Source organism: Hemicordylus capensis, chromosome 11, assembly GCF_027244095.1.
Source record: "Hemicordylus capensis ecotype Gifberg chromosome 11, rHemCap1.1.pri, whole genome shotgun sequence".
In the NCBI taxonomy this organism is placed as follows: domain Eukaryota; kingdom Metazoa; phylum Chordata; class Lepidosauria; order Squamata; family Cordylidae; genus Hemicordylus; species Hemicordylus capensis.
The window spans coordinates 18,822,883-18,847,320 of NC_069667.1; the positions used below are offsets into that span (position 1 = coordinate 18,822,883).

The 24,438-nt window shown below is 43.9% G+C and overlaps 1 protein-coding gene across 1 annotated transcript; it reads left to right on the forward strand.

Annotated features, from left to right (window-relative positions):
- The first annotated feature begins 5,602 nt into the window (after positions 1-5,602).
- Positions 5,603-24,056, forward strand: CD40LG (CD40 ligand). Its single transcript, XM_053274277.1, has 4 exons — positions 5,603-5,758; positions 16,090-16,267; positions 19,703-19,759; positions 22,153-24,056. The coding sequence occupies exons 1-4, from the start codon at positions 5,603-5,605 to the stop codon at positions 22,539-22,541; spliced, it is 780 nt and encodes a 259-aa protein (XP_053130252.1). The 3' UTR covers positions 22,542-24,056.
- Positions 24,057-24,438: the final 382 nt, after the last annotated feature.

The following is a 24,438-nucleotide window of genomic DNA, read 5'->3' on the forward strand; positions in this document are numbered from 1 at the left end:
ATAGCAATTACTCTACTTTCCGGTGTGAGTCAAGAGCCGAACTGCTCTCACTGCACACAGACACTCTTCAGTAATTCTCCATGAGCAAGCCTAAATAGGTCTCACCAGTCAGCAGCATGGGGCATCATGGGTTTAGGGATCGCTAGGTGTCAAACCTCAACTCCTTTTCTCAAAACCTTCCAGCGATGCTTACGCACCTTGTCAACTTGTTCATCCCTGACTCAGCAGAAGCCGTGCTGGAAGGCCACTAGAATGTGAACGTTGACATTGCCTATCCCAATCGCTTATAAAGAGGTTCCAGTGAGTAAGTTATTGAACCTTTCTCTGCTGTCATGGAAATGGCTGAGTAGGGTTGCCACATCTTTCCGGGTCGAGCACCACACTTGGCCACGCATCAAAAGTGCACCGATTCAGGGGATACCACTGGCATTGGAGCATAAATGCACCCCCTGTTGACCTTTCCCCAGCTGGAAAGTGCTTTATTCACTGGCTGGGTACCGTGTAGGGGGCAAGGGAGCCCCCCAGATGGCCCTTGGACACCGGTGGCTGGGGGACATCTGTCTCCCCCATTTCAATGATGATCACATCACTGCACATGCCTAGCATTGGCTTGGATACCCCAGGAATCAGATGTCCTGTCCAAGAGATAAGTGTCCTCCTGGACACGAAGCGTCCAGGAATTCCAGCAGCAAGATTGCTTTAATGAATTTTACCCATTTTTCTGGTGCTTCTCTCTAGGCATGTTGAAAAGCCTAATATTCTTATTCCTCATCTGGCATCAGTGTTGCTGACTGGCTAGGTTGACTCTCTATATGGCACAGTAACCCCGCCCTCCATTGCTGGATTATATTGGCACGGTAGGATATCTATCTATCTATCTATCTATCTATCTATCTATCTATCTATCTATCTATCTATCTATCTATCTATCTAAAACATTTCTATATTGCCCAAAACACAAGTTCTCTGGGCAGTTTACAAAACAATAGAAACAGCCAATAAAAGAGTAAAACATTTCAACAATTAAAATTAAAAAGTCAAAACGGTTAAAACACAATTATAACACAATTAAAACATATCTAATTAAAAGCTTAGGTGAAAAAATGCATCTTGACTGCCCTTTTAAAAGTTGTAGGAGATGGGGAGGCTCTTATTTCAGCAGGGAAGTGTGTTCCAAAGCCTCAGGGCACCAATGGAGAAGGCCCGTCCCTGAGTAGCCACCAGATGAGCCAATGGCAACTGCCGATGAACCTCTCCAGATGATCTCAATGGACGGTGTGGTTCATAGCAAAGAAGACGTTCTCTTAAATACCCAGGGCCCAAGGTGTTTAGGGCTGTTTAGGGATGCACCAGGCAGAAATTCATCGGGGCATCTCTAAGAAGAGATTGGGGAAGCTGCACCTGTTGAATGTCTGCCTGGATGCATCCCTACCCAGCCCAATGTCCAGATGAAGGACCAAGGCAAAGTATGGGTGCATGGAGCCTCATTTCTAGAGCCAGCATCATATACGAGACTGTACAAAGTCTTTACATGATGTGGAAGTTAAGATGGGCACCTTAACTAGGGTTGTGCTCGAAATGTGATTCGCCGTCCAAATCGCAGCACAATCCCTTTAAAACTGAGGGCTTACACAGCCCCTTTAACATGGAGGAGAGCAAATCCATACCTGCTCCTCCTCCATTTCCATAATTGTGGTGCTCCCCCCAACTATGATTGTGCGCTGGCGGGGCGTCTCCCAGCAGACCCTGTGCAATGCATGCACATGGCCTCCGCACATGCAAAATAGCCATCAGTGTTAAGCATGATTTCCAATCCCTGTTTTTTTTTTTTTTAAAGGAGGGTTTTAAAATTTGCAACCACACACCCTTTTGATAGTTGTGTCTAGGAATTCTCTCCAATACATGTGGCAATCTGATGGGTGAGTTTTATCATATGTAAGGAATCCAGTGTCCCCTTTAACTAATTTAAAGATCGAAGGTCTTCAACAGTACCGGCTAATTTAATCAAGAACTCAAGAAAAGCCCTCCTAATGGACGAGATCAAATGTTCATCTGGTCCAGATCCTGCTTCCTACAGTAGCCAATTAATGCTTCCAGGTATCCCACAAGCAGGGCAGGAAGGAAAGAGGCCTACACTGCTGCTGTTCCCCAGAAACTGGTAGTCAAAGGTAGACTGCCAGTGAAAATGGAGGCTCCATAGAGACATCATTGATGGATCTAGCCCCCATAAATTTATCTTATCCCCTTTTAAAAATAAGAATGTTATCACATGAGCAACCATGCCCCAATGTTCTTTTTATACCAAAACTTTTTTCCAAAGAAAAAATGGTAGACATCGGTAAAATATATGCCATCTGTCTAACTGCCAGGCCTTTCCAATATTCCTAAGCCTCTGCACAATTTCATCACATGTGAAAACATCAGCATTTGACTGGTTGCCTTGCCAACATGTGGTTGAAACACCCATAATTGAACTTTCTTATATTAACAGGATGAATGCCACATATCTATAATCTTATAGCGATTCTTCTCTTGAGCGAGTAGAAATGGAGCAACCGATTTTGTTAGTAGAGTTTTCCGCTCTTTATGGAAAACCCCAGTCAATACTCCATTTCGTTTTCAGCCTTTGATTTTTTTCCTTCTTTACCATCCAATTCTTTCTCGAATAATAAGTCATAAAGATTTGATAGGCGGCCCTTTTTGTTGTGACATAATTTTTCAAAAACGGGTTAGACTGCTATGGTCTTATTTGTACAGCCAAGTGTATTATTTGAAATGCCAGAATAGGAAAAGTTCTGTTATTTACAACTTAATTTTTATTTACAACTTAATTTGTATTTAATTTATGTAAGCAGCTACAAATATAATGATTCCACATGAACAAAGATACTTAGAAGAACTTGAACCAAGTTCGTGTGTGTTGGGCATGAAATGAAATTGGAAGGCCTTATCTGCATATTATTAACCAAAATAAAAATTAAAAAGAATGAAACCCTTCTCCTAAATAAATCACACAAAATATAGGTCAGCACAGTCCTATGCATGCTTACCCAGAAGTAAATCCCACTGTGTTTGATGCGTTTTACTCTCCAGGAAGTGTGCTTCAGCGATTCTATGTGTATAGGAGATCCTGGGCACCCTTTCCTGGGAGTAAGGTAAAGAGTGTTGTCGAGTCAATTCCAACTCCTGGAGACCACAGAGCCCTGTGGTTTTCTTTGGTAGAATACAGGAGGGGTTGACCATTGCCTCCTCCCGCGCAGTCTGAGATAATGCCTTTCAGCATCTTTCTATATCGCTGCTGCCTGATATAGTACCAGCAGGGATTTGAACCAGCAACCTTCTGCTTGTTAGTCAAGCATTTCCCCGCTCTGCCACTTAAGGTGACCTTTTCCTGGGAGTAAGCCCCATCTAACACAGTGAGATTTAGTTCTCAGTAAATTAAATAGGAGTCGTTCGATGGTTCAAACCTCTGCAAACCTCTAAGCCATGGCTGCAAAATGAGGAAAGTAGTAATACTGACCTAGAGCTGTTGTTAATAACAAGATAATTAAAAAAAAATGCAATCTTTGCACACTCAGAAAGCACTACGCCACTGCCAAGTATTATTGTGTTTATTATCATAAACCCCAAGGTACTTAAAATGGTTCCAGAAAGCAACCTACTACAATTTCTAGAATTTGGGAGTTCAAATGGCCAGCCAGTCTCTTTGGAATGTTCATGTCCCATTCGAGACTTTTTGAAGTGGAATTCCATGAACGAATCTGGACCTTTTTTCCTTCTGGCCATTGATAGACTCTTTAATCTGTCTCCCTCACTGCAATAATTTAAGTCACTGGAATATTTAATGAGCAAAAGAATATTTAAGTCAGCAAAAGGAATAATGCAGCTTAGAGACTGGTCTTGACTGTTACCACTCTTGCTGCCTCGAAAAACTTAAGTTTCCCCCAGAGCTTCAAATCTAAATGGAATGATAGTAGGAGAATCCATGCTGTGTAGATATAAGGTCTCAGGTTCAAATCCTGACATGTCCATTAAAAAAGGGTGTCAAGTAGCAAGACTTTGGCATGAGATTCTGGAGATTAACCTGCCAACAGTTAGGAACATAGGAAGCTCCCATATAATGAGTCAGACCTTTGGTCTATCTAGCATATTGTCAGCACAGACTGGTAGCGGCTTCTCCAAGGTTGCAGGCAGGAGTCTCTCTCAGCTCTATCTTGGAGATGCTGCCAGGGAGGGAATTTGGAACCTTCTGCTCTTCCAAGAGCGGCTCCATCCCCTGAGGGGAATATCTTACCGTGCTCATACTTCTAGTCTCCCATTCATATGCAACCAGGGTGGACCCTGCTTAGCTAAGAGGACAAGTCATGCTTGCTACCACAAGACCAGCTCTAATACTGGACTACACAGATCAATGGCTTGTCTTGGTATAAGGCAATTCATACAGTATATTCACAAATCTATCCTTTTGATCACTGGAGAATAATTTCAACAAGCTGCTCTTTGATATTGTCTGGCAACCTTTTTTAGTGCAGAGACTTGCCCGCCCTTTCCTGAGTGCAGCATAGCTATTAAAATTGCACGCTTGAGCATGTGTGTTTCAACCCAGTCGCCTCCGATTTTGTTTGATTCAGCTTATCAAGCAGCCATCATCTATAATAGTATTTTAACATTTCTATTAATGAATGTACGGAGTCAGCTTGTGTAAGAAGGATATTTGGCCGCACACATTAATAACTATGTCTCTTTATTCCTCATTTTCACGGCTTCCAGGCTGTATACAGATATACCTTCAGACAGGTTGAGAATCTGGTTGGCCCCTGTTAAAATCAAAATGCTGGATCCAATGGATCATTTGTCTGAGCTATGTTCTTGTTATGTTCTCTGTGATCTGAGTAGTATATTATGGGAGGAGAGCTGGTCTTATGGTAGCAAGCAGGAGCCGCCCCCTTTGCTAAGCATGGTCCACCCTGGTCTGCATTTGAATGGGGACTACATGTGTAAGCACTGTAAGTTATTCCTCTTAGAGGATGGGGCTGCTCTGGGAAGAGCATCTTCATGCTGGCATACAGAAAGTTCCAAGTTCCCTCCCTGGCAGCATCTCCAAGATAGGGCTGAGAGAGACTCCTGCCTGCAACCTTGGAGAAGCCGCTGCCAGTCTGTGTAGACAATACTGAGCTAGATGGACCAAGGGTCTGACTCGGTAGAAGGCAGCTTCCTATGTCCCTATATTGAAAATGGACTTTTGTCATAGATTCTTCTTTTCATTCAAGCCTGGGTTAGCACAAAACGACTGTTCACCATGGGGAGTGGGGAGGCAGAAGAATGAACTCATTTGAAGAGGAACCTACAAGAACCTTTTGATGGCATGGTAGGAAACAGCCTGGAAGTCAAGAGCCACAGTAAGATCAAACTTTGTTTTTGCTGTTGTTGTGGGAGACTGCGAGTGAAGAAATTGCCCCAGGATGGAAGACTAGTTTGTTCCTCAGGAAGTTGTGGGCTGGCGGCGCATGCTCGGTGTTTCTCCTCACCATCTCGTGCAGGAGAAGAGCCCAGGCGGTCTTCACACTTGCCACACACACAGAGCTGCAGAAGACGACGAGCCATGGACTCCAGCGAATCTTACTCCCCATCAGCTCCTAGACCTGCTGGCAGGACCGTCACCATGAAGACCTTCTTGAGTCTGATCGTTGTGTTTGTAATAACGCAACTGCTGGGGACTGTACTTTTTGGGTTATATCTCCATATGAAGTTGGACAAGGTAAGATTCTCTTCTGTGTTGGTGGCTGGGTACGAATTGCCGTATCAGCATAGAAGAGTGGAAGGAGCCTCATTAGCTGTGCGGAAAACTTCTCTTCACCACAGTTTTGCAAATCATATTAACCTCTGTGGAATTTGGTCCACTGTTACGTGGTTTCAATGCTCTTCCATCAGCAGTTTTGGAGAGCAGGTTTAAGAGGATAAGACCATAGGAAGCTGCCATATACTGAGTCTGACCATTGGTCCATCTAGCTCAGTATTGTCTACACAGACTGGCAGCGGCTTCTCCAAGATTGCAGGCAGGAGTCCCTCTCAGCCCTATCTTGGAGATGCTGCCAGGGAGGGAACTTTGAACCTTCTGCATGTAAGCAGGCAGGTGCTTTTCCTAGAGCGGCCCCATCCCCTGATACACATAAAAATCCCTTATGTGGAGTGGTTATGCCCCTGTGGAGATGGAGCAGTCGAATCAATAGCCCTGTTTTATTATACTGTGCTTTTTATAAAGATGCTCATATTTCCCTGATAGTTCCCTTATTAAGAAATCTCCCCGGCTGTTCAGATGAGTTTTACATTTGTTTTCTTCTCTGTGTCCAGAATTCTGACATTTCATATAATGTGGCCAATTTTTGTGAGGTGGTCAATAGAATTAGACAGACATTAACATCTAATTCGGATGGTACAGTATAGGATGGGTTGCTAATGTAATTCATTAATGATTGTCAAATGTCTTTATCTTATCCGTATACTTTTGTTTTCCTGGCCGGGGACTGAACGAAAGTTTGATTTGACTTGATTTGATTTGATTTACTATATAGTTCCTGCTTCTCCAGTGATGGGTGGTTGTCAGGTTCACCTTGGTGAGGGACAACAATATTTTTTTTTAGTAGTCCAGGATTTATTTATTTTTAGTACATTTTTTAGTGGTCCAAGGTGTTGAAAGTGACGCGATGGAGCCATTTCCTATATGCTTTCCCCAGCATCATCATTAGTTGAACAAGCATTAAAAGTGTTAGTAGCACTTCAGAAACATGTAAAACTTGTTAAGCGAGATATGATAGTGAATCGAAAGCCATTAATTGCGTGGGTGACGATGGCTGTTGATCAGGGGTTGGAGTATCCTCTATGAGAAAAAGCTAACACATTTGATGGACTCTCGCTTTTTTAGTTTCGAAAAGGAGCAAAGGTTTCTTTGTTTTTGTGACTGAGGCTGATGATAAAATCATGCATGCATGGGGGAGCAAGTGGATAAAGAAACGCTTGACCCCAGGGGCGTAACTATACTAGGGCAAGGGGAGACAGTTGTCTGGGGGCCCACTGCCTTGGGGGGACCCCCAGAAGCAAGTCACATGAATGACTCCACCGGCCCGTGCACTCGCCCGGGGTTCCTTCGGTTGTATTCATCCTCCGAAATTGATGTGAGTGTTCAGACCTGGAGCTACCAGAACAGCAGGTTTTTCTCTAGTACCATTAAATTGACTTGCACTGTCCACAATTTACAAAACCTTTTAAAAAATATAAGGCAGCTTTTTATGTCTCCATGCTCCTAGCTGCTTGGGTAGCACACAGAAAAGAAAGTGCTTTGTCACACAGTGTGTGACTAATTCAAATTGTATAATTCAAATGGTGTAATGTGCCTTCTTGACCTTTCCTGTGGGCTTCCCAGAGGCATCTGTCTGGCACAGCAAAATGCTGGACTAGACGGACATTTTGTGTGCTCTAGCAGCCTTCTTTATGTTCTATGCCCACTTTCGGACTCTCATAAAAATGGCCTCTCTTCAGCCACAGAAAAATGAAGTGGTTCCAACCCTCCCTAGGAGACTAGCCTGAAAGGAGAGATATAGGGCTGTACCCTGACGCTTTTGTCCTTTTGAGCAGAATAATTGGCTAGAAACTTGGTCTTGAAGTGTGTCCTACAACGAGGTCAGGTGCGGTTGGGCATAAGGGACATCACAGTAATTTTTTGGAAAGAGGAGAGAGACAGAGAAAAGAAAGCGGGAGGACCGATCCAAAGAGATATAGCAAAAGGAATGATAATAGATTCAATAGAAGTGCTAGTGCTAGGTTCCAAGTAAGGTCTGAGCTGCATCTTGGTAATGGAAATATTAAAAGCTCAAACTAAAGTTGTTGTTATTAATTTATTATTATTGTTGTTGTTGTTGCCTATAATTAGGAGTTCTGTGAATTATGTTTCTCAAAGAATTCTTGCATAGCTCAGATTTGCCTGCAAAAGAATTTGCGGTGTGATCCATTCCTTCTCCCCAACGCGCCACTAGGCACCTGACCTGCATCTGTGCAAACACTTGTGCATGAAACAGCGCATGCAGGGAGAGAAAGGGGGCTATGAGGCAGAGGGCCCAGATGCATCCCTTATATACTTTATTTGTATCTTCTTAATTACCCATATGGAGTCCCATAGTCCCCAGTTATATATGCTGCTGGATTTAGACATTTTAGGTGGGGGAAAGGCAGGAGATTCCTGAGAACAAGCCTGCAGATTTAAATGACTTGATCTGACTTTGAATGACTTGATCTGGTGACCATTTTTGGAAAAAAGAATTGGATGGCAGGTGGGGGATGGTCCAGGGATAGCTTTGCTCAGAGTTTCCAAATCTGGTCCATTGATTGATTGATTGATGAAGTGCCATTAAGTCGGTGTCGACTCTTCGCAACCGCATAGATAGATCCTCTCCAGGATGATCTGTCTTCAACTTGGCCTTTAAGGTCTCTCAGTGGTGCATTCATTGCTGTCATCATTGAGTCCATCCACCTTGCTGCTGGTCGTCCTCTTCTTCTCTTTCCTTCAACTTTCCCCAGCATGATGGACTTCTCAAGGGAGCTGGGTCTTCGCATAATGTGTCCAAAATATGAGAGTTTGAGCCTGGTCATTTGTGCCTTGAGTGAAAATCCTGGATTGATTTGTTCTAGGATCTATTTGTTTGTTTTCCTGGCTGTCCATGGTATCCTCAAAAGTCTTCTCCAGTGCCAAAGTTCAAAAGCATCAATACTTTTCCTATCTTGCTTCTTTGAGGACCAGCTTTCGCATCCATCGAGTGTCACGGGGAAAACCATGGTCCGAACGATTCTAATCTTTGTAGGTATAGACATATCAGGGCATCTAAATATCCTTTCCAAGGCCTACATTGCAACCCTATCAAGTGCTAGTCTGTGGCGTATTTCTTGACTGCTGGATCCTTTATAGTTTATGGTCGATCCTAAAAGGCAGAAGCTACCCACCACTTCAATGTCTTAATTATCAATGCTGAAGCTGGTTGCTGTACCCGTTGTCATTCATTTAGTCTTCTTGACATTTAGTCATAGTCCCATTTTTTCACTGTGCTCCTTGACTTTCATTACTGGAACTGGCAGATCATCCGCATTCTCAGTTATCAGAGTGGTGTCATATGCATGGTCCATACAGAATTCAAAATGTCATCAGCTGGGACCCAAAGAGACCATTGTATGAGCAGAAGGCACTTCCACTCTCTTGCAGGGGGATAATTCATGGCAATCCCCCCTTCCCCACACAATTGTAATCCCCATTGCTGCACCCCATTGGAGGGGGGCCAGACCCTCAGGAGCTCTACCTACTGGGTCCAAGCTGTCCTATTTTAAAATTCATTGATAGGAACATAAGAACATAGGACGTTTCCATATATGAGTCAGACCTTTGGCCCATCTAGCTCAGTATTGTCTACACAGACTGGCAGCGGCTTCTCCAAGGTTGCAGGCAGGAGTCTCTCTCAGCCCTATCTTGGAGATGCTGCCAGGGAGGGAACTTGAAACCTTCTGCTCTTCCCAGAGCGGCTCCATCCCCTGAGGGGAATATCTGGCAGTGCTCACACTTCTAGTCTCCCATTCATATGCAACCAGGGCAGACCCTGCTTAGCTAAGGGGACATGTCATGCTTGCTACCACAAGACCAGCTCTCCTCTTTTTGGACATGTTGATCATGATTCATCATGGGTGCAATGCCCCTGTGCACAGAATACCACTAGGATCCAACACAGGCCTGCTCTCTCTCCTGAATATGAGTAACTTGCGTTGAGCAGAGAGGGCGTGCTGGATGGTGATCAGGGAGACCCGCACATATCACCAGTTCCCCCTTCCACCACTCCGTGACACGGCTTGCGTGCATGTGCACACATGTAGGCAGTGAGATGGGTCTCTATTGAACCCTAGTGGGACCCTCAGCATGCAGTTGCTACACCAACACTTTGAGTGGATCGTGTCCATTCAATTTTGCATTAATTGTACTTTGGGTTTTGTATTAATTGTACTTCATTGCAACAAAGTAGGATTTCCCTTTTTAAAAATCCTTGCGGGAGCAAGGACATCATTAAGGCAGACTGTTGGGAATCCACTGGAATCCCAATCCTTTGAAGTGGTGTTATGCATAACTTTTCTCGAGCCCCTTCTAGCCCCAGCATACCTAACTTTAAAAATGTGTCTTATCATGTCCTCCCCATCACCGCCCTCAGTGTCAAACTAGACACGAAGAGAAATGCAACGTTGCATTTCCGTTGCTTTAAAAAAAATACACACATCGCAGTTTCAGGAGCCGCCCTGATCCAGATTAGGACCCATAAAGTGGGAGTGTGTGTGTGTGTGTGTGTGTGTGTGTGTAGGCTGTTAATCCTTTCCACACACCATTTTCTTGACAAACAAAACTCAAGCTGTTATTGCATCATATTGTATACTGTTCATTTGTATACTGTTGCATCATATGTTGCATCCTATTGTATACTGCTTTCTTCTTAAGGCAAATAGGGGCCTTTTTTAGGTCAAGAAAATGGCGTGGGGGAGGAAACCCACAGTTTCAAAGAGAAGAGCAATTTTTTCTACAACATTCTTTTCTAGATGAGTAGTACCAAAGATGTTTACATAAACTGAGGCATTATGGTACTGTGGCAATTGAATGTTCAGTTCCTTTAATAATCCCCAATTATAGAACTTGTCTTTTTCACAGAAGCTGCACACTGCGTCAATGTTTTCCTTGAGCTACGCACCATTACCCCCAAATCTCTTTCCAGTTCATACCCATTAGTATACATATGACATTTTTTTCATATGTATTTCAAAAATGTTTTGCTCCAAGGCACATGACTTTATACTTACTTGGCCATTTTGTTGCCCATGCGCCCAGTTTGAGGGAGTCTTGGATCTCCTTCCTCTCCGTTTTGGGTTCCGCCATCTTGAATATTTGGGTGTCACCCACAAAGCTGGCCCCTTCACGACACATGAGAAGAACAGAGTTTCCTGTTATTTCACCAGTTACAAATCTGTAAGAGGATCTATTCTATTATAGAAATCAAATAACTAACTAACTAACTAACTATTCTCTGATCCCATGGTCGCTAAATTAACTCAGGGACCTTTACTGAAGGACTTGGTCAAAAGCTTTGTGGAAATCCAAGTATTTCATAGGGCTGTTTTTTAAATTTATTTATGTATTTATGTATTTATTTATTTATTATTGCATTTTTATACCGCCCTTCCTAATTTGGCTCAGGGCGGTTTACAAACAAAACAGAAACAGTTAAAATCAGTCAATAATAAAAACAAAAATTTTAAAACACCATTAAAAAATCAGTTAAAAAACAATTAAAACCCCCTAAAAAAACCCCAGTACATTAAAAACCCCTTACAACAATTTAAAAACCCTGGAAAGCCAGTCCAAACAGATAAGTCTTAAGGGCTCTCTTGAAGGTCAATAAAGAGTTCAAATTACGGATTTCTGCTGGGAGTGCATTCCACAGCCCAGGAGCAGCTACAGAGAAGGCCCGCCTCTGAGTCGCCACCAGACATACCGGTGGGAACTGGAAATGGACCTCTTCAGATGACTTTAACATGCGGTGCAGATCATACAGAAGAAGGCGCTCTCTGAGTTAACCTGGACCTAAGCCATTTAGGGCTTTAAAGATAATAACCAGCACTTTGTATTTTGCCTGGAAACATATGCCATTGCAATGGTTTCATGACATGAAACAGGGTACAAGACAGACGGATTTTCATCCACCTTCTATGAAATGCTGGGGACAGAATGTGGATCGGCCATGCCCATCCTAGCCAGGTCTCAGCTCCCAAATGATCACTCTCCCCTTCTCCTACCATCTTTGCAAACACATGGCCACCCTTTGGGAGCACCAAAGGAGCACCCCTTTGGGAGCACCCTAAACTGGCTGAGCCCTTCTCCAACAGCCCAAATATCTACCAGATTGCTCCTGTGCATATGCTTATTAACAAAACTCTAGAAGGTCTAGGAGGCAGGACTGATAATGCTTCAACAAGACTTGTTCTATATACATAGAATTCTTTTCTGCCTATTCACTTGGGGCAGATATTCAGCGATCTGGTCTGTGATTTCCTCAATCTCTTTTGGATACTTACACACACACACACACACACACACACCTCGCCAAATGGTGTCTTGTTGCCTACTTTCAGAACTACTTTCCAAGTATGAGGGCAGATAGCCATGATGTTGCATGTTTCCAGTGGAAGATCAGCAACTTCACCTTTGAGTTAAGTCATATATGGCACGCAGCCAGCACTGCACGCCGTACAGACCCAGTGAGTTGTTAGATCTTTAATTTGTGAACAAACTCTAGTACTTCGTTTCTCTGTTACCTCTGTTTGACTCAGTCCTTCAAACACCCTAGCTGGAAAGAATCAGTTCAGACCCAGATATCTGCCTTGTGTCTTCCGTAGTGAAGACAGATGCAAATAATTTATTCAGTTTCTCTCCAATCCCCCATCCTCTGTCTAAGGGTTCAGATTTCCAGCTCCTGACATATGTAGCCCCTGTCAACTGAGCAAAGAGGCACCTTTTTAAAAGTGGCGATTCTCTTTATTTAGCAGGAGGAGAGCATCTGGCTCTGTCCATCCCCAACACAACACCCCTCCGGTGGCTGTTGCTGGTGTCTATCTTATGTTTCTTTTTTAAAAGAGTGTTAGCCCTTTGGGGGCAGGGAGCCATTTTATTTACTGATTTATATCTATGTAAAACGCTTTGGAAACTTTGGTTGAAAAGCAGTACATAAATATTTGTCTTATTTGTATTCATATTTAAAGAATTTGTTATTGTTGGTCTTCCTGTTCTATCAATAAGCTCTCAAATCCTCGCCCTATTCGCCTCATAATCACTCCACATTAGTTTTTTCTAAGTTTCTGCTCCTCTCCCTTCTACTTATGTGGCCATTTTCTTAAGGAAGCCTTCTTGCCTTCTATAGCTTCCTTTATTCGGCTGGCACCCTCCTCTTGGCCTTCATACTTTTTGTAATCTGTGGCTTACATTTTAGCAAAGGTCGGCCGTTGTGGTTTTAAATATCCTCCAAGCATCTCTGAACGATTTGACCCTCTTGACTCTCCCTTTCGACTTCCATTGAATTAAACCCCTCATTCTCGAACAACTTCCCCTTTTGAAGTTGAATGCGAAGTCAAAGGTTTGTAAAATGATGTGGGGTGTGAAGAGAGTGGATAAAGAGAAGTTCTTCTCCTTTTTTCGCAATGCTAGAGCCGGGCGTCATCTCATGAAGCTGACGGCTAGAAAATCAGCACCCACAAAAAGAAGTACCTCTTTTCCTCCACACAGTGCATAATTAATCTGTGGAACTCTCTGCCACTGGATGTGGTGACAGCCACTTGCTTGGATGACTTTAAGCGGAGCTTAGACCAATTCATGGGGGACAGGACTATCAATGGCTACTAGTCCAGATGCCTCTAGGCTATCTCCAGGATCAGAGGCAGGATGCCTCTGAAGACCAGATGCAGGGGAGCAACAGCAGGAGAGGGGGCGTGCCTTCACCTCCTGGTTGTGTGGCTTCCCGAGGCATCTGGTGGGCCACTGTGGGAAACAGGGTGCTAAACTAGACAGGGGCCTGATCCAACAAGGCTCTTCTTATATTCGGACCATGTTGTACTTTGGGGGCAACTCTATATGTCAAATTTGATAGCACGGTGCTCATCGTTCCCAGCTGGCTGAATCAAAGGCACTCCTAGCACCACATCCTGATCATTACTCAGGGCTGAGTCCAGGGTTGTTTTCTATCTTGTTGGCTTGATTGCAAAAGAATAGAATTTTCCATTTGGGTGAGATCTTAGAGGTCTTTTCGTTCAGTCCCGGTTAAACCCAGGAAACTGCTACAGCTTCCCTGACAGATATATTTTATTTTATTTTGACACTTATATCCTGCTCTTCGTCCAGGGAGCCCAGAGCAGTGTACATGGTTATGTTTACCCTCACAACAACCCTGTGAGGTAGGTTAGGCTGAGAGAGACAGAACTGGCCCAGAGTCACCCAGTGAGTTTCGTGGCTGAATGGGGATTTGAACTCGGGTCTCCCCAGCCCTAGTCCAACACTCTAACCACTACACCAGGGTGGCCATCCGTCCTCTGTCTGAAAACCTCTAAGGAAAGAGCACCCACCATTATTTGAAGCAGACTATTCCGCTGCCAAAGAGCTCGAACAGTTGGGAAATTCCTTATGATGTCTAGCCCAGGGTTTCTTGAACTTGTGCCCCAGATGTTGCTGGACTACAACTCCCATCATCCACAGACATGGCATTTGTGTCTGAGGATGATGGGAGTTGTAGTCCAACAACATCTTGGGGGCCAAGGCTAAGAAATCCTGGTCTTGCCTACATCTGCTCCCATATCATTTCAACCCATTGGTTCTAGCCCTGCCCTCAGGAGTAACAGGGAACAAATCCTTCTGTAGGAACATAGGAAGCTGCCACATACTGAGTCAGGCCACTGGTCCATCTAGTTCAATATTGTCTACCCAGACAGTGCAGGGTGAAGGTAGGGAAGATTGCTTAACCTGCTTAGATATTGCCCCCCTGTGTGAATCTGGGGGCTGTGCCCCCCTGGTGAACCTGGTGTCATGTGAATTGTGCGGAGTTTGTATAGAAAATATCCTGAGACGGGAATTTGGTTTTACTTATACTAAAGGTAAAGTGTGCCGTCGAGTCAGTGTCGAGAGAGATAAGTTTATTCGGTCATTGACCAGCAAAACGAGTCGGTGTCGACTCCTGGTGCCCACAGAGCCCTGTGGTTGTATTTGGTAGAATACAGGAGGGGTTTCCCATTGCCATCTCCCACACAGTATGAGATGATGCCTTTCAACATCTTCCTATATCGCAGCTGCCCAATATAGGTACCAGCGGGGATTCTAACTAGCAACCTCATGCTTGCTAGGCAAGTCATTTCCCGCTGTGCCATTAAATGGCTTTTTATTTATATTGCTGTTAGTAAAACAAGTACAACACTTGTTCAAATTAGATTGAGAATGGGTAGAGTAGATGTCAAGGCACTTACCTTTCCATAGCACAACATTTATTTATTCCTTTTTGTTTTTTAAAAAATGTAAATGGTGTCTTTTCTCAGCATTCATGGTGGTTTATTATACATCAGTATCAGTTATTTTGATCAGGTCTGTGGTTCCATTGAAGAAATTGAGGTCAGTTAAATGAAATGTCTTTTCACTTATTTGTTGATTAATTAATCAATTATTTTTGCATGTGACTTAAACAATAGTTTTTTGCAGGGAGGGGACTTTCCTTGGCTTTAGATAGTGCAGCTAAAGAAGTGATATCTTAGAAGGAAGTGCTGTCTTAGGAAGAGGCATTCCCTTTTTGTGTTTGCGAGAAGGGGATGCATCTTCTAAGACAGTGCTTGCCATCTCCACCTGTGTGTTACAGCCAACATAGTCTTAGAAGAGGCATGCCCATTTGTGTTTGAGAGAATGGGGAATACCTTTTCTAAGATGGTGCTTACCATCTCCACATGTGTTGTATCATTTATTTATTTGGCATGTTTCTATTCTGCCCCATATTCAAATCTCCAGTTGGTTTGCAATTTAAAACACAATAATTAAAACATTAATACAATTAAAACAATTTAAAATATAGATTGAAACATTACAACTTTAAACTTTAAAACTATACATTAAAAGCCTGATTAAACAGGCATGTTTTCAGGTATGTTGTATTTTATTTATTTATTTATTCAAACATATTTCTATACTGCCCAAACCTATTGTCTTTGGGCGGTTTACAATTAAATTACAATTGTAGCAGATATAGTTTAGAAGAGGCATTCTCTTCTGTGTGACAGAGAAAGGGGAATGCCTCTTCTAAGCTGGTGTCTACAAACCTGAAGATCTGATAAGTATTTATATTTTTTTAAAAATCAACATTATGCGGGGGGGGGATACTGTTGCCCAATGAATTGGGGGTGACTTTTCAGTGGATGAAAAAAGTATTCCTCTAACAAATCAACTCATTCAAGTCCTAGTTTTGATATTTAACGGCATCTATGCTTTGCATTTGTCAGATGGGAGAGGAGATCAGCTTACGGGAAGATTTCGTGTTCCTCAAAAAACTACAGAAGTGTCGGAAGCCACAGGATGCTGATGCTTCTTTACTGGATTGCACAAAGATCCTAAACATCTTCAGGGAGCTTCAGGCACAAACAAGCCCGATAAAAGAGGAGGTGAGCAGGGCCTTGACTGGTAGAACTAATAACTGGAAGGGAATGGTGCAAAATGAGACTGGTTTAATCCATGATGGAGCATAGTGGAGTTTCATTCGTGGTGGACCTGATCTAGAATCCGTTCAGAAGGCTACCTCTTTTTCTCAGAGAGAGGAACTCTTTCCCCTGGACTTCCAGGTGCAAGGGTGTGAGTGGCTCCACGCCCTCTGGGGCCCCCAAATTAGCCTTGCCATGTCCCCCCGAATTTAGGGTAGCCCTCGGATTTGGGATCCTCCACCCGGTTGCTAAATTCCACCCAGATGTATGCGGATTTCAAATGTGTTGCCTGGATTGCCTGGATTTTACTCTGGATCCGATCACGTGGGAGGGCAGAGAAGGAGGGGAAAGTATACAAATACAAAATAAATAAAATGCAAATGATAGGCCACATAATATGATGATGATGATGATGATGATGATAATAATAATAATAATAATAATAATAATAATAATAATAATTCAATTTCTACACCGCCCTTTCAAAAATGGCTCAGGGTGGTTTACAAAGAGAAATAACAAATAAGATGGCTCCCTGTCCCCAAAGGGCTCACATTCTAAAAAGAAACATAAGACACACACCAGTAACAGTCAATGGAGGTGCTGTGCTGGGGATGGATAGGGCCAGTTACTCTCCCCCTGCTAAATAAAGAGAATCACCACGGTAAAAGGTGCCTCTTTGTGGTCATTGACCAGCAAAATGAGTCGGTGCCGACTCCTGGCGCCCACACTTTCTCTGTACCACGTATCATTTTACAAACCTCTCACATATTCCCCGTCACCTCTGTGGTAAATGGAAAAACCTCGAAATGTTGCTGGCTTTCTCCTTGTGCCCCAGGCCGAGCTGACCCCCCCACACACCTTGCTTAAGTACATTTTTGTGTGATGGTGGAAGCCCTCCCCTCTCTTGCCCAAGCCAATTCCACCGTAGGGCATGGCATCACCTCCCGCCCTGCCGCCGGAGGCTTGATTCCTGTGCTGCTGTCTGATGTGTGTCCATTTAGCAGGTGGAACATTTCTCCGCATGGAAATCAAGCAATAGGTCACACTTCACCTGAGGAATTTCTGCCCGATCCAGCAGTCGTTTGAAGGCACAGCAGCCCTGCCAGAGAAAAACGCTGGCTTCTCTAGAGCTGGCTCATTGGCGGTCACAAAGAAACCAGCCATGCAACAGCAGCTTCTTCGAAAATCCCTTTTGCGTTTTCACGCCCTCATTTTACTTGCTCTCGACAAGTCATTTTTGAACTTGTTACTAAATACAGCTTTTCCTGTCCCAGCACCGTAACCATGCAAAGACAATAAGAGCAACCTTTAAAAAAGGAAAAAAAAACCCCACCAAATCTCATTCGTAAGCAAAAAAATCTTCTGCCCCAGATAACCTTTAAGGAGAAAAGGATTTCACTGTCAGCAAAGGAAAGGAAAACAGGTGGGACCCACACTCAAGATCTGTTTCTCACAGAGGCTCTCGATGTTGGGTCCCCAGAGGTTGTTGGACTGCAACTCCCATCATCTCCTGCCACAATGGCATTATGGCAAGAGGTGATGGGAGTTGTAGTCCAGCAGCACTGGGGGAGAACGCTGAGAATCCCTGGTTTATGGGGCTGAACGTCCTCCTTTAACGACCTGTTGATGCTCACCGCTAGAAAGAATGTACATCTGTATTTGTCACTTGATGGCTGGACCATCAAGGAATGACTTATGTTTTTTGGCTCACATCGCCCTTTTCAGTATTACAAAGACCAGGCTTTTACTCTCCGTTTCCCTTGACAAAAACTCTGATTCATTTCCTGCTAAATTCTTGCTTCAGTTATTGCAACAGGAAACCTCTGGCCGCCTTCGGACATAACGCGAGACTGCAGGCAACCATGCCAGAGGTTGGGGTTTGTGGTTGTCTGAATGTGGGAACCCTCGGTTACATTCCAAAAGTGACCCGGGGTTCCTGGCCACAAAACGCAAGGTGCACCCCTGGTTGCTCTTTGGTTCCGGGAGCGCTAACTGCAGTTAGAAAGTGGCACCGTGTTGGCCAAAAGCTGCCGCTGCTTGGAACCGGAGTTGGGGGTAGGAATCTCCTCCCTCTCTCCATCCCTGATTGCCTGCCGTGGCCGTCCTTCATGAGGTGGAGGAAGCTCGCATAGCTCAGTCTCCCAGACTCCAGATCGGGGTGGGGGGAATGGGGAGCCGTGGTTCCAACGGACCTGTGGTTTCCCATTATGTGTGAAGGCCATTCTCACAGACTATATTGGAAGAAGATCCATCGGTCCAAGGCAGCTTCCTATGTTCTTAAGTACACCTGATTTTCCCGCACAAGGATGAAATGCTGCTTGAATATGGAATTGGATGCACATATTGGGGCATTGTGAAATCCACAGATGCAATTGTGCTTTTAATGATACATTTGCTAATTAAACGCTGCTGTTCTTGTTCTAGGTTCCATCGACAGTTGACATGCTAAAAGGTATGTAATTGGCAGAGGGTTGGTCAATTTCAACAGAAACTCCGCCAGATACAAGATGTTTTTGGGGGATGGAATGGGAGAGACAGCTTCCATGTCCCCAGTCAGGGCGTAGCTACTATTGGGCAAGGGGAGACATTTGTCTCAAGGCCTGCTGCCTTGAGGGGCCCCCCAGAGGCAAGTCACATGATCATTGTCCCGGATCCCCATCTATCTAGCTCATGATATCTTAGCATCTATCTAGCTAAGCAGCATAAATACTCTTACCTCTAGTGTTTCTAGTGTGTTCTTGGCATTAAGAGTAGCACAAATATAAAGTATTAAGATAACTGGTGTTTATTTGTTAATTAGAAGCTGCAAGCATGACTTGACCCCTTAGCTAAGCAGGGCCCGGCCTGGTTGCATATGAATGGGATACTAGAAGTGTGAACACTGTAAGATTATTGCCCTCAGGGGATGGAGCCACTCTGGGAAGAGCAGAAGTTTCCATCTTGGGATTGTTTGAACGAAAGGCGGTATATAAATTTAACAATAAATAAAAAAAGTTCCCTCCCTGGTGGCTTCTCCACAATAGGGCTGAGAGAGATTCCCGCCTGCAACCTTGGAGAAGCCGCTGCCAGTCTGTGAACACAATCCTGAGCTAGATAGACCAATGGTTCGACTCAGTATATGGCAGCTTCCTATGAATCCAAAGTAACCCATGAGAAGCCAGAAAAATGGAGTTCTACATTATTTGGGAGCTCGAGACTTAAGTCAGGGATTCTCAGAACTGGGTCCCTAGCTATTCTTGGATGACAACTCCCATAGTCCTCAGTCAGTGGGGAAATGATGGGAGCTGTAGTCCAACAATATCCAAGGACTTAAGTTTGAGAACTCCTGACTCAAGGTATTGGGGCACAAAGTGGCCAAGTGGGTTTCCAGTTGTAGCCATGACACTTTGGTAAATAAGAGATCTTTGCATTTCAGGTGACAAGAAGCCCTCGGCAACCATTCATCTGGCAGGTCTGAGGGGCAGCAGGAAAGGTAAGGACTGAAAGCTGGCAAGCATCTATTATGTGTTTGTGTGTGTGTAGGAAGCGTGATTAAGAGAGGAAACGGCAAAGTGAACAATGTTTTCCAGTATTTGGTTGCTTTTTTAAAAAGCAAAAAGAAATCAAAAACTCCTGTAAGAACGGAAAACAGTAACAAATATGGGAGGCAGAGCTGACATAGAATTTGGATCAAATACTGCTCATTGCACTCCTTAAGTTAGTTTACATTGTGAATTCATTGAGATGATATGCAACTCGCTGTATAGAACCTCCATATTCCATAGCAGTGTGCTGTTAAATACCAGTTTCTGAAAGGCAACCTCAGGAGAGAACTATTGGTTTCGTGCCCTATTTATGGACATTCCAGAGGCCTTTGGTGGGCCAACGTAGAAAGAATAGTGCAAGTTTACTCAGAAGTAAGTCCTGAAGTGAAAGTGTCGACACAATGTGCAGCAGCTGTAAAAAAGGCCAATTCCATCCTTGGGATCATTAGGAAGGGGGATTGAAAATAAAATTGTTAATATCATAATGCCCTTATACAAACCTATGGTGCGGCCACATTTGGAGTACTGTTCTGGTCACAATACCTCAAAAAGGATATTACAGGACTGGAGAATGTGCAGAAGAGGGCAACCAAGATGATCATGGGCCTAATGCACCTTCCTTACAGCGTAAGGCATCTAGGGCTTTTTAGTTTAGAAAAAATGACGACTGAGGGGTGACATGATAGAGGTCTATACAATTATTCGTGGTGTGGAGAGAGATAAATTTTTCTCCCTTTCGCATTAGAACCAGGGGTCACCCCATGAAACTCAAAATTGTCAAGCAATTTAGGACCGACAAAAGGAAATACTTTTTCACACAACGCATAATTATGGAATAATTATGGAATTCTGTGCCACAAGAAGTGGTGAAAGCCACCAACCTGGATGGCTTTAAGAAGGGCTTAGGTAAATTCATTTAGTCTATCAATGGCTACTTGTCTGAGGGCTATAGGCCACCTCCAGCCTCAGAGGCAAGATGCCTCTAAACACCAGTTGCAGGGGAGCTATAAGAACATCAACAATAAAGGATGGCAGATTCAATTCTGGATTCATTAACTTTTTTTTTTTTTTAATGAAACCTTGCATCTGCCATTAAATCAGGATCCTGAGTTTTTTCTTCTCAGTTCTGTTCAGAATATTCTCCCTGTGAATATGCAAGAACTTTTAAAAATATATCTTAAGCGCTGCAGAAAAACCGAGTAACAATTAAGATTACAGGCCTGGCCCCAGATCGTCCAGAAAAACCTGAGAGATGCTTGGTTTGGTTTCAGCTAAGAACGTATCAGAAATCCAGAATTAAAGAGACTGGATGTATCTGAATTTTCTATATAAATGTTTCAGCATCTTTTCATAACAACAACAAAAATAACATCTGGCATTAAAGATAAGACTTTTTTTGGGGGGGGGGGGAGAACAAATGGAAACCAGCTACTAAATATATGACAAATGTTTCCATGACTTCACGTGCAGTTTTTGAGTATTTGAATCTAATTTGAATATGGTGCATGAAGCACCTTCCTTACGAGGCTAGGCTACAGCATCTGGGACTCTTTACCTTGGAAAAGAGGCAACTACAGAGAGACATGACTGAAGTGTATAAAGTTATGCATGGAGTAAAGAGAGTGGACAGAGAGAAATTTCTCTCTTTCACACTACCCTAGAACCAGGGGTCATCCCATGAAACTGAAGGTCAGGAAATTTAGGACCAACAAGGTCCTAAATTGAGGAAGTACTTTTTCACACAGTTCATAATTAATCTATGGAATTCTTTGCCATGGGATGGGGTGATGGCCACCAGCTTGGATGGCTTTAAAAGGGACTTGGACAAATTCATGGAGGCCAGGTCTATCAATGGCTACTAGTCTGGTGGCCATAGGCCACCTCCAGCCTTAGAGGCACAAAGCCTCTCAATACCAGCTGCAGGGGAGCAAAAGCAGGAGAGAGGACAGGCCCTCACCTCTTGCTTGTGGGCTTCTCAGAGGCATCTGGTGGGCCACTGTGTGAAACAGGATGCTGGACTAGATGGGCCTTGGGCCTGATCCAGCAGGGCTTTTCTTATGTTCTTATGGTTTATATGAAATGATATAAACCATATACCAGGAGAGAGACATGCACATTCATACATGTCTATTGATTTGTATTATTGCTTTCTTGTATGTATGGGGAAGGGGTGGGGGTCTTTGAATCAAAACACAATGCTGGTACCCGAGACCTAAAACATACGCAACGGTGGCATAAGACGTTTGTGCTGCTGTCCTAGACAAACTGTGGATACATCTCACCCCAAGTGCTTCTGTGCTGACACTAGAATAAAATAACATAATTTTCGTTTCACCCCCAGTTTTGCAGTGGAAGGAGGCTGTATACGCGCCGTCTATGGATGATGAGTTTTCCTACCAAGATGGGAAACTAACCATTAACAAAGGAGGACGCTACTACATTTACTCCCAAGTTGCCTTTTGTGCAAAGCAGGAACAGCACCTGCCCAAACAAATGCCCCCCTTCAGCGTGTACATGTATCTGAACTTGCCCTCCGAGTCGGACCGGCTGCTCCTGAAAGGGGTAGGAACCCACGGCAACTCGGATGACCTTTGCGACCTGCAGTCCATTTACCTTGGGAGAGTTGTGGAGCTCCAGAAGGGACACGTCATCTTTGTCAACGTCACGGACTCCTCCAGAGTGAATTACGATCACGGGAACACCTATTTTGGCATGTTTGAGCTTTCCTAGGCGGGGCCGAGAAGTGTTGCTTTGTTGAGCAGAGCGGCTTCCCCTGCTCCCCTGATATTTATAACCCTTCCCTTCTTTGTTTTATTTCCCCGACATCCTGTATATTTTATTATTTTATTTATTAAGGAGGCGGCAGTGAGTTAAGCCTCGGAACTGAAACGCGTACACAACGGTGGTGTCAGAAGTGGGATGACATTGCACCAGAGATGCTGTTGATATGCCCTGTCCTAAGAACTTGTATGTGACCCTCTTCTATTACTTTCAGTATTGTTAGTCCGAAGTTAGAGCAGTTAACAAATCTTAATTGCAACCCACGTTTCACAGCACATAGCAGAACAAGCCAAACCCAGGCCAACTTCTCCCTTAAAGAATGGCCTTTGGAGCCTCTCTCTCTGTTTCCCAGGACACTTTGGCATCACAGCCTTTAAGCAAGCATTCCGTTGTCTGTCACGCAGGAAGTCCACTTTCCAAGAAAGGAAGTTGCATGCGGTATGGAAGTTCCCTGATCCAGCGAGGGTGAGCCAGGCACACAGACGGTGCTGTTGCTCATCACAACATCTAGCCCCCTTGAACTTTATGGGTGCATTTTTGTCTGGAGCGATTTGGTCACTGTGGCTGGGGGGTGATGGGAGTTGTAGTCCAACATCAGCTAGGGACCTAAGCTTGGGAACCCCAAGGGTAGATCTTCCACAGCTCCACAAAGCCATATATGTTTGTTTCACAACCCGTTTGAATTTCTAGTATATTTGATGACCTTGTTTGAAACTTTAATAACATCAATGTTGCTCTTTCCTTTCCTAGTTAAGCCAAAAATAGACAACCGTTTTAAAAGAGAAAGTGCTTTTGCTTTCCGTGAGGCACACAGATGGTCGCCTTGTTGTCTCTAGACAAATTAGGCACATTCACGGAGGACAAATCTTTCAGTGGCTACTGGTCATTATGGCTGAAGAGCCTCCAGCTTTAGGAGCAGTATACCACCAAGTTCCTGTTGGAAGAGGGCCATTATCTCATGCCTGGCTTCTGGGCTCCCCAGAGGCATCTGGCTGGCCTCTCTCTGATCCATCAGGGCTCTTCTTACGTTCTTGGGTTGCATAGGTTTCTTAAAATTATATAAATGCCTGCAAAACCTATTTAGGAAAGGAAAAAGTACGATGAGTGTACAAACCACGCACAGCAATGCTTCCTTCAATCTGCCTCCAGCTCTCTGTGGAAACTATCAGTTTTTCATTTGACATTTCTCTGCTTTCTCTGACTAGCTCATGGGTTTGGCATGGGTGGCTTAGATCTGTTGCTTTCAATGGAATGTTTAAGGGCTTACGAGCCTAATTGTATTTTGCTATTTTATGCATAGCACCTGTTTGGACAGAAATTGGGGTGAGGGAGAAGAAAGAACAACTTTGGTAATGTTCAAAAGTCATGGGAGGTAACTGGAGCAAAACAATTTCTTGTGCTTTATTCTTTGGGGAGTCTTGTCCGATGTGTTAAAGAGCCTGAAAGCAAAATAAAGCACCTCCTTTCTACCAATCGTAGACTTTTATTTAATCTGTGGCAAAGCGGGGGGGGGGGAACTGACATCTTTTGCAGACCAACCTTATTGTGAACCTTTGCAATGAGTTCTGATTTTTTAAAGTCCAGTTTAATAAAATAGGGGGCGGGATACCTTGGAAGGTATGTTAAAAGGGGTCCCAGAAGTTGGTCTGACATGAGACAGCCACCTTGTTGAAGCTAAGTACATCTTGGTGTGGCCAGGGCCTGGATGACCCACAAATGCCACCTTTGGAGACGGAGCCTTAGCTCAGCAGTAGAGCATCTGCTTTGCTTGCAGAAGGTCCCCAGTTCAATCCCTGGCAGCATCTCCAGGTAGGGCTGGGAAAGATTCCTGCCTGAAGCCTAGGAG

Excerpts from the sequence above, each read along its gene's own strand:
- CD40LG (XM_053274277.1), top strand. The coding sequence starts at position 5,603 with ATGGACTCCAGCGAATCTTACTCCCCATCAGCTCCTAGACCTGCTGGC. Across the intron at positions 16,268-19,702 it reads GGTGAGCAGGGCCTTGACTG|GTGACAAGAAGCCCTCGGCA; the intron begins GTAGAACTAATA and ends TTTGCATTTCAG. Across the intron at positions 19,760-22,152 it reads TCTGAGGGGCAGCAGGAAAG|TTTTGCAGTGGAAGGAGGCT; the intron begins GTAAGGACTGAA and ends TTTCACCCCCAG.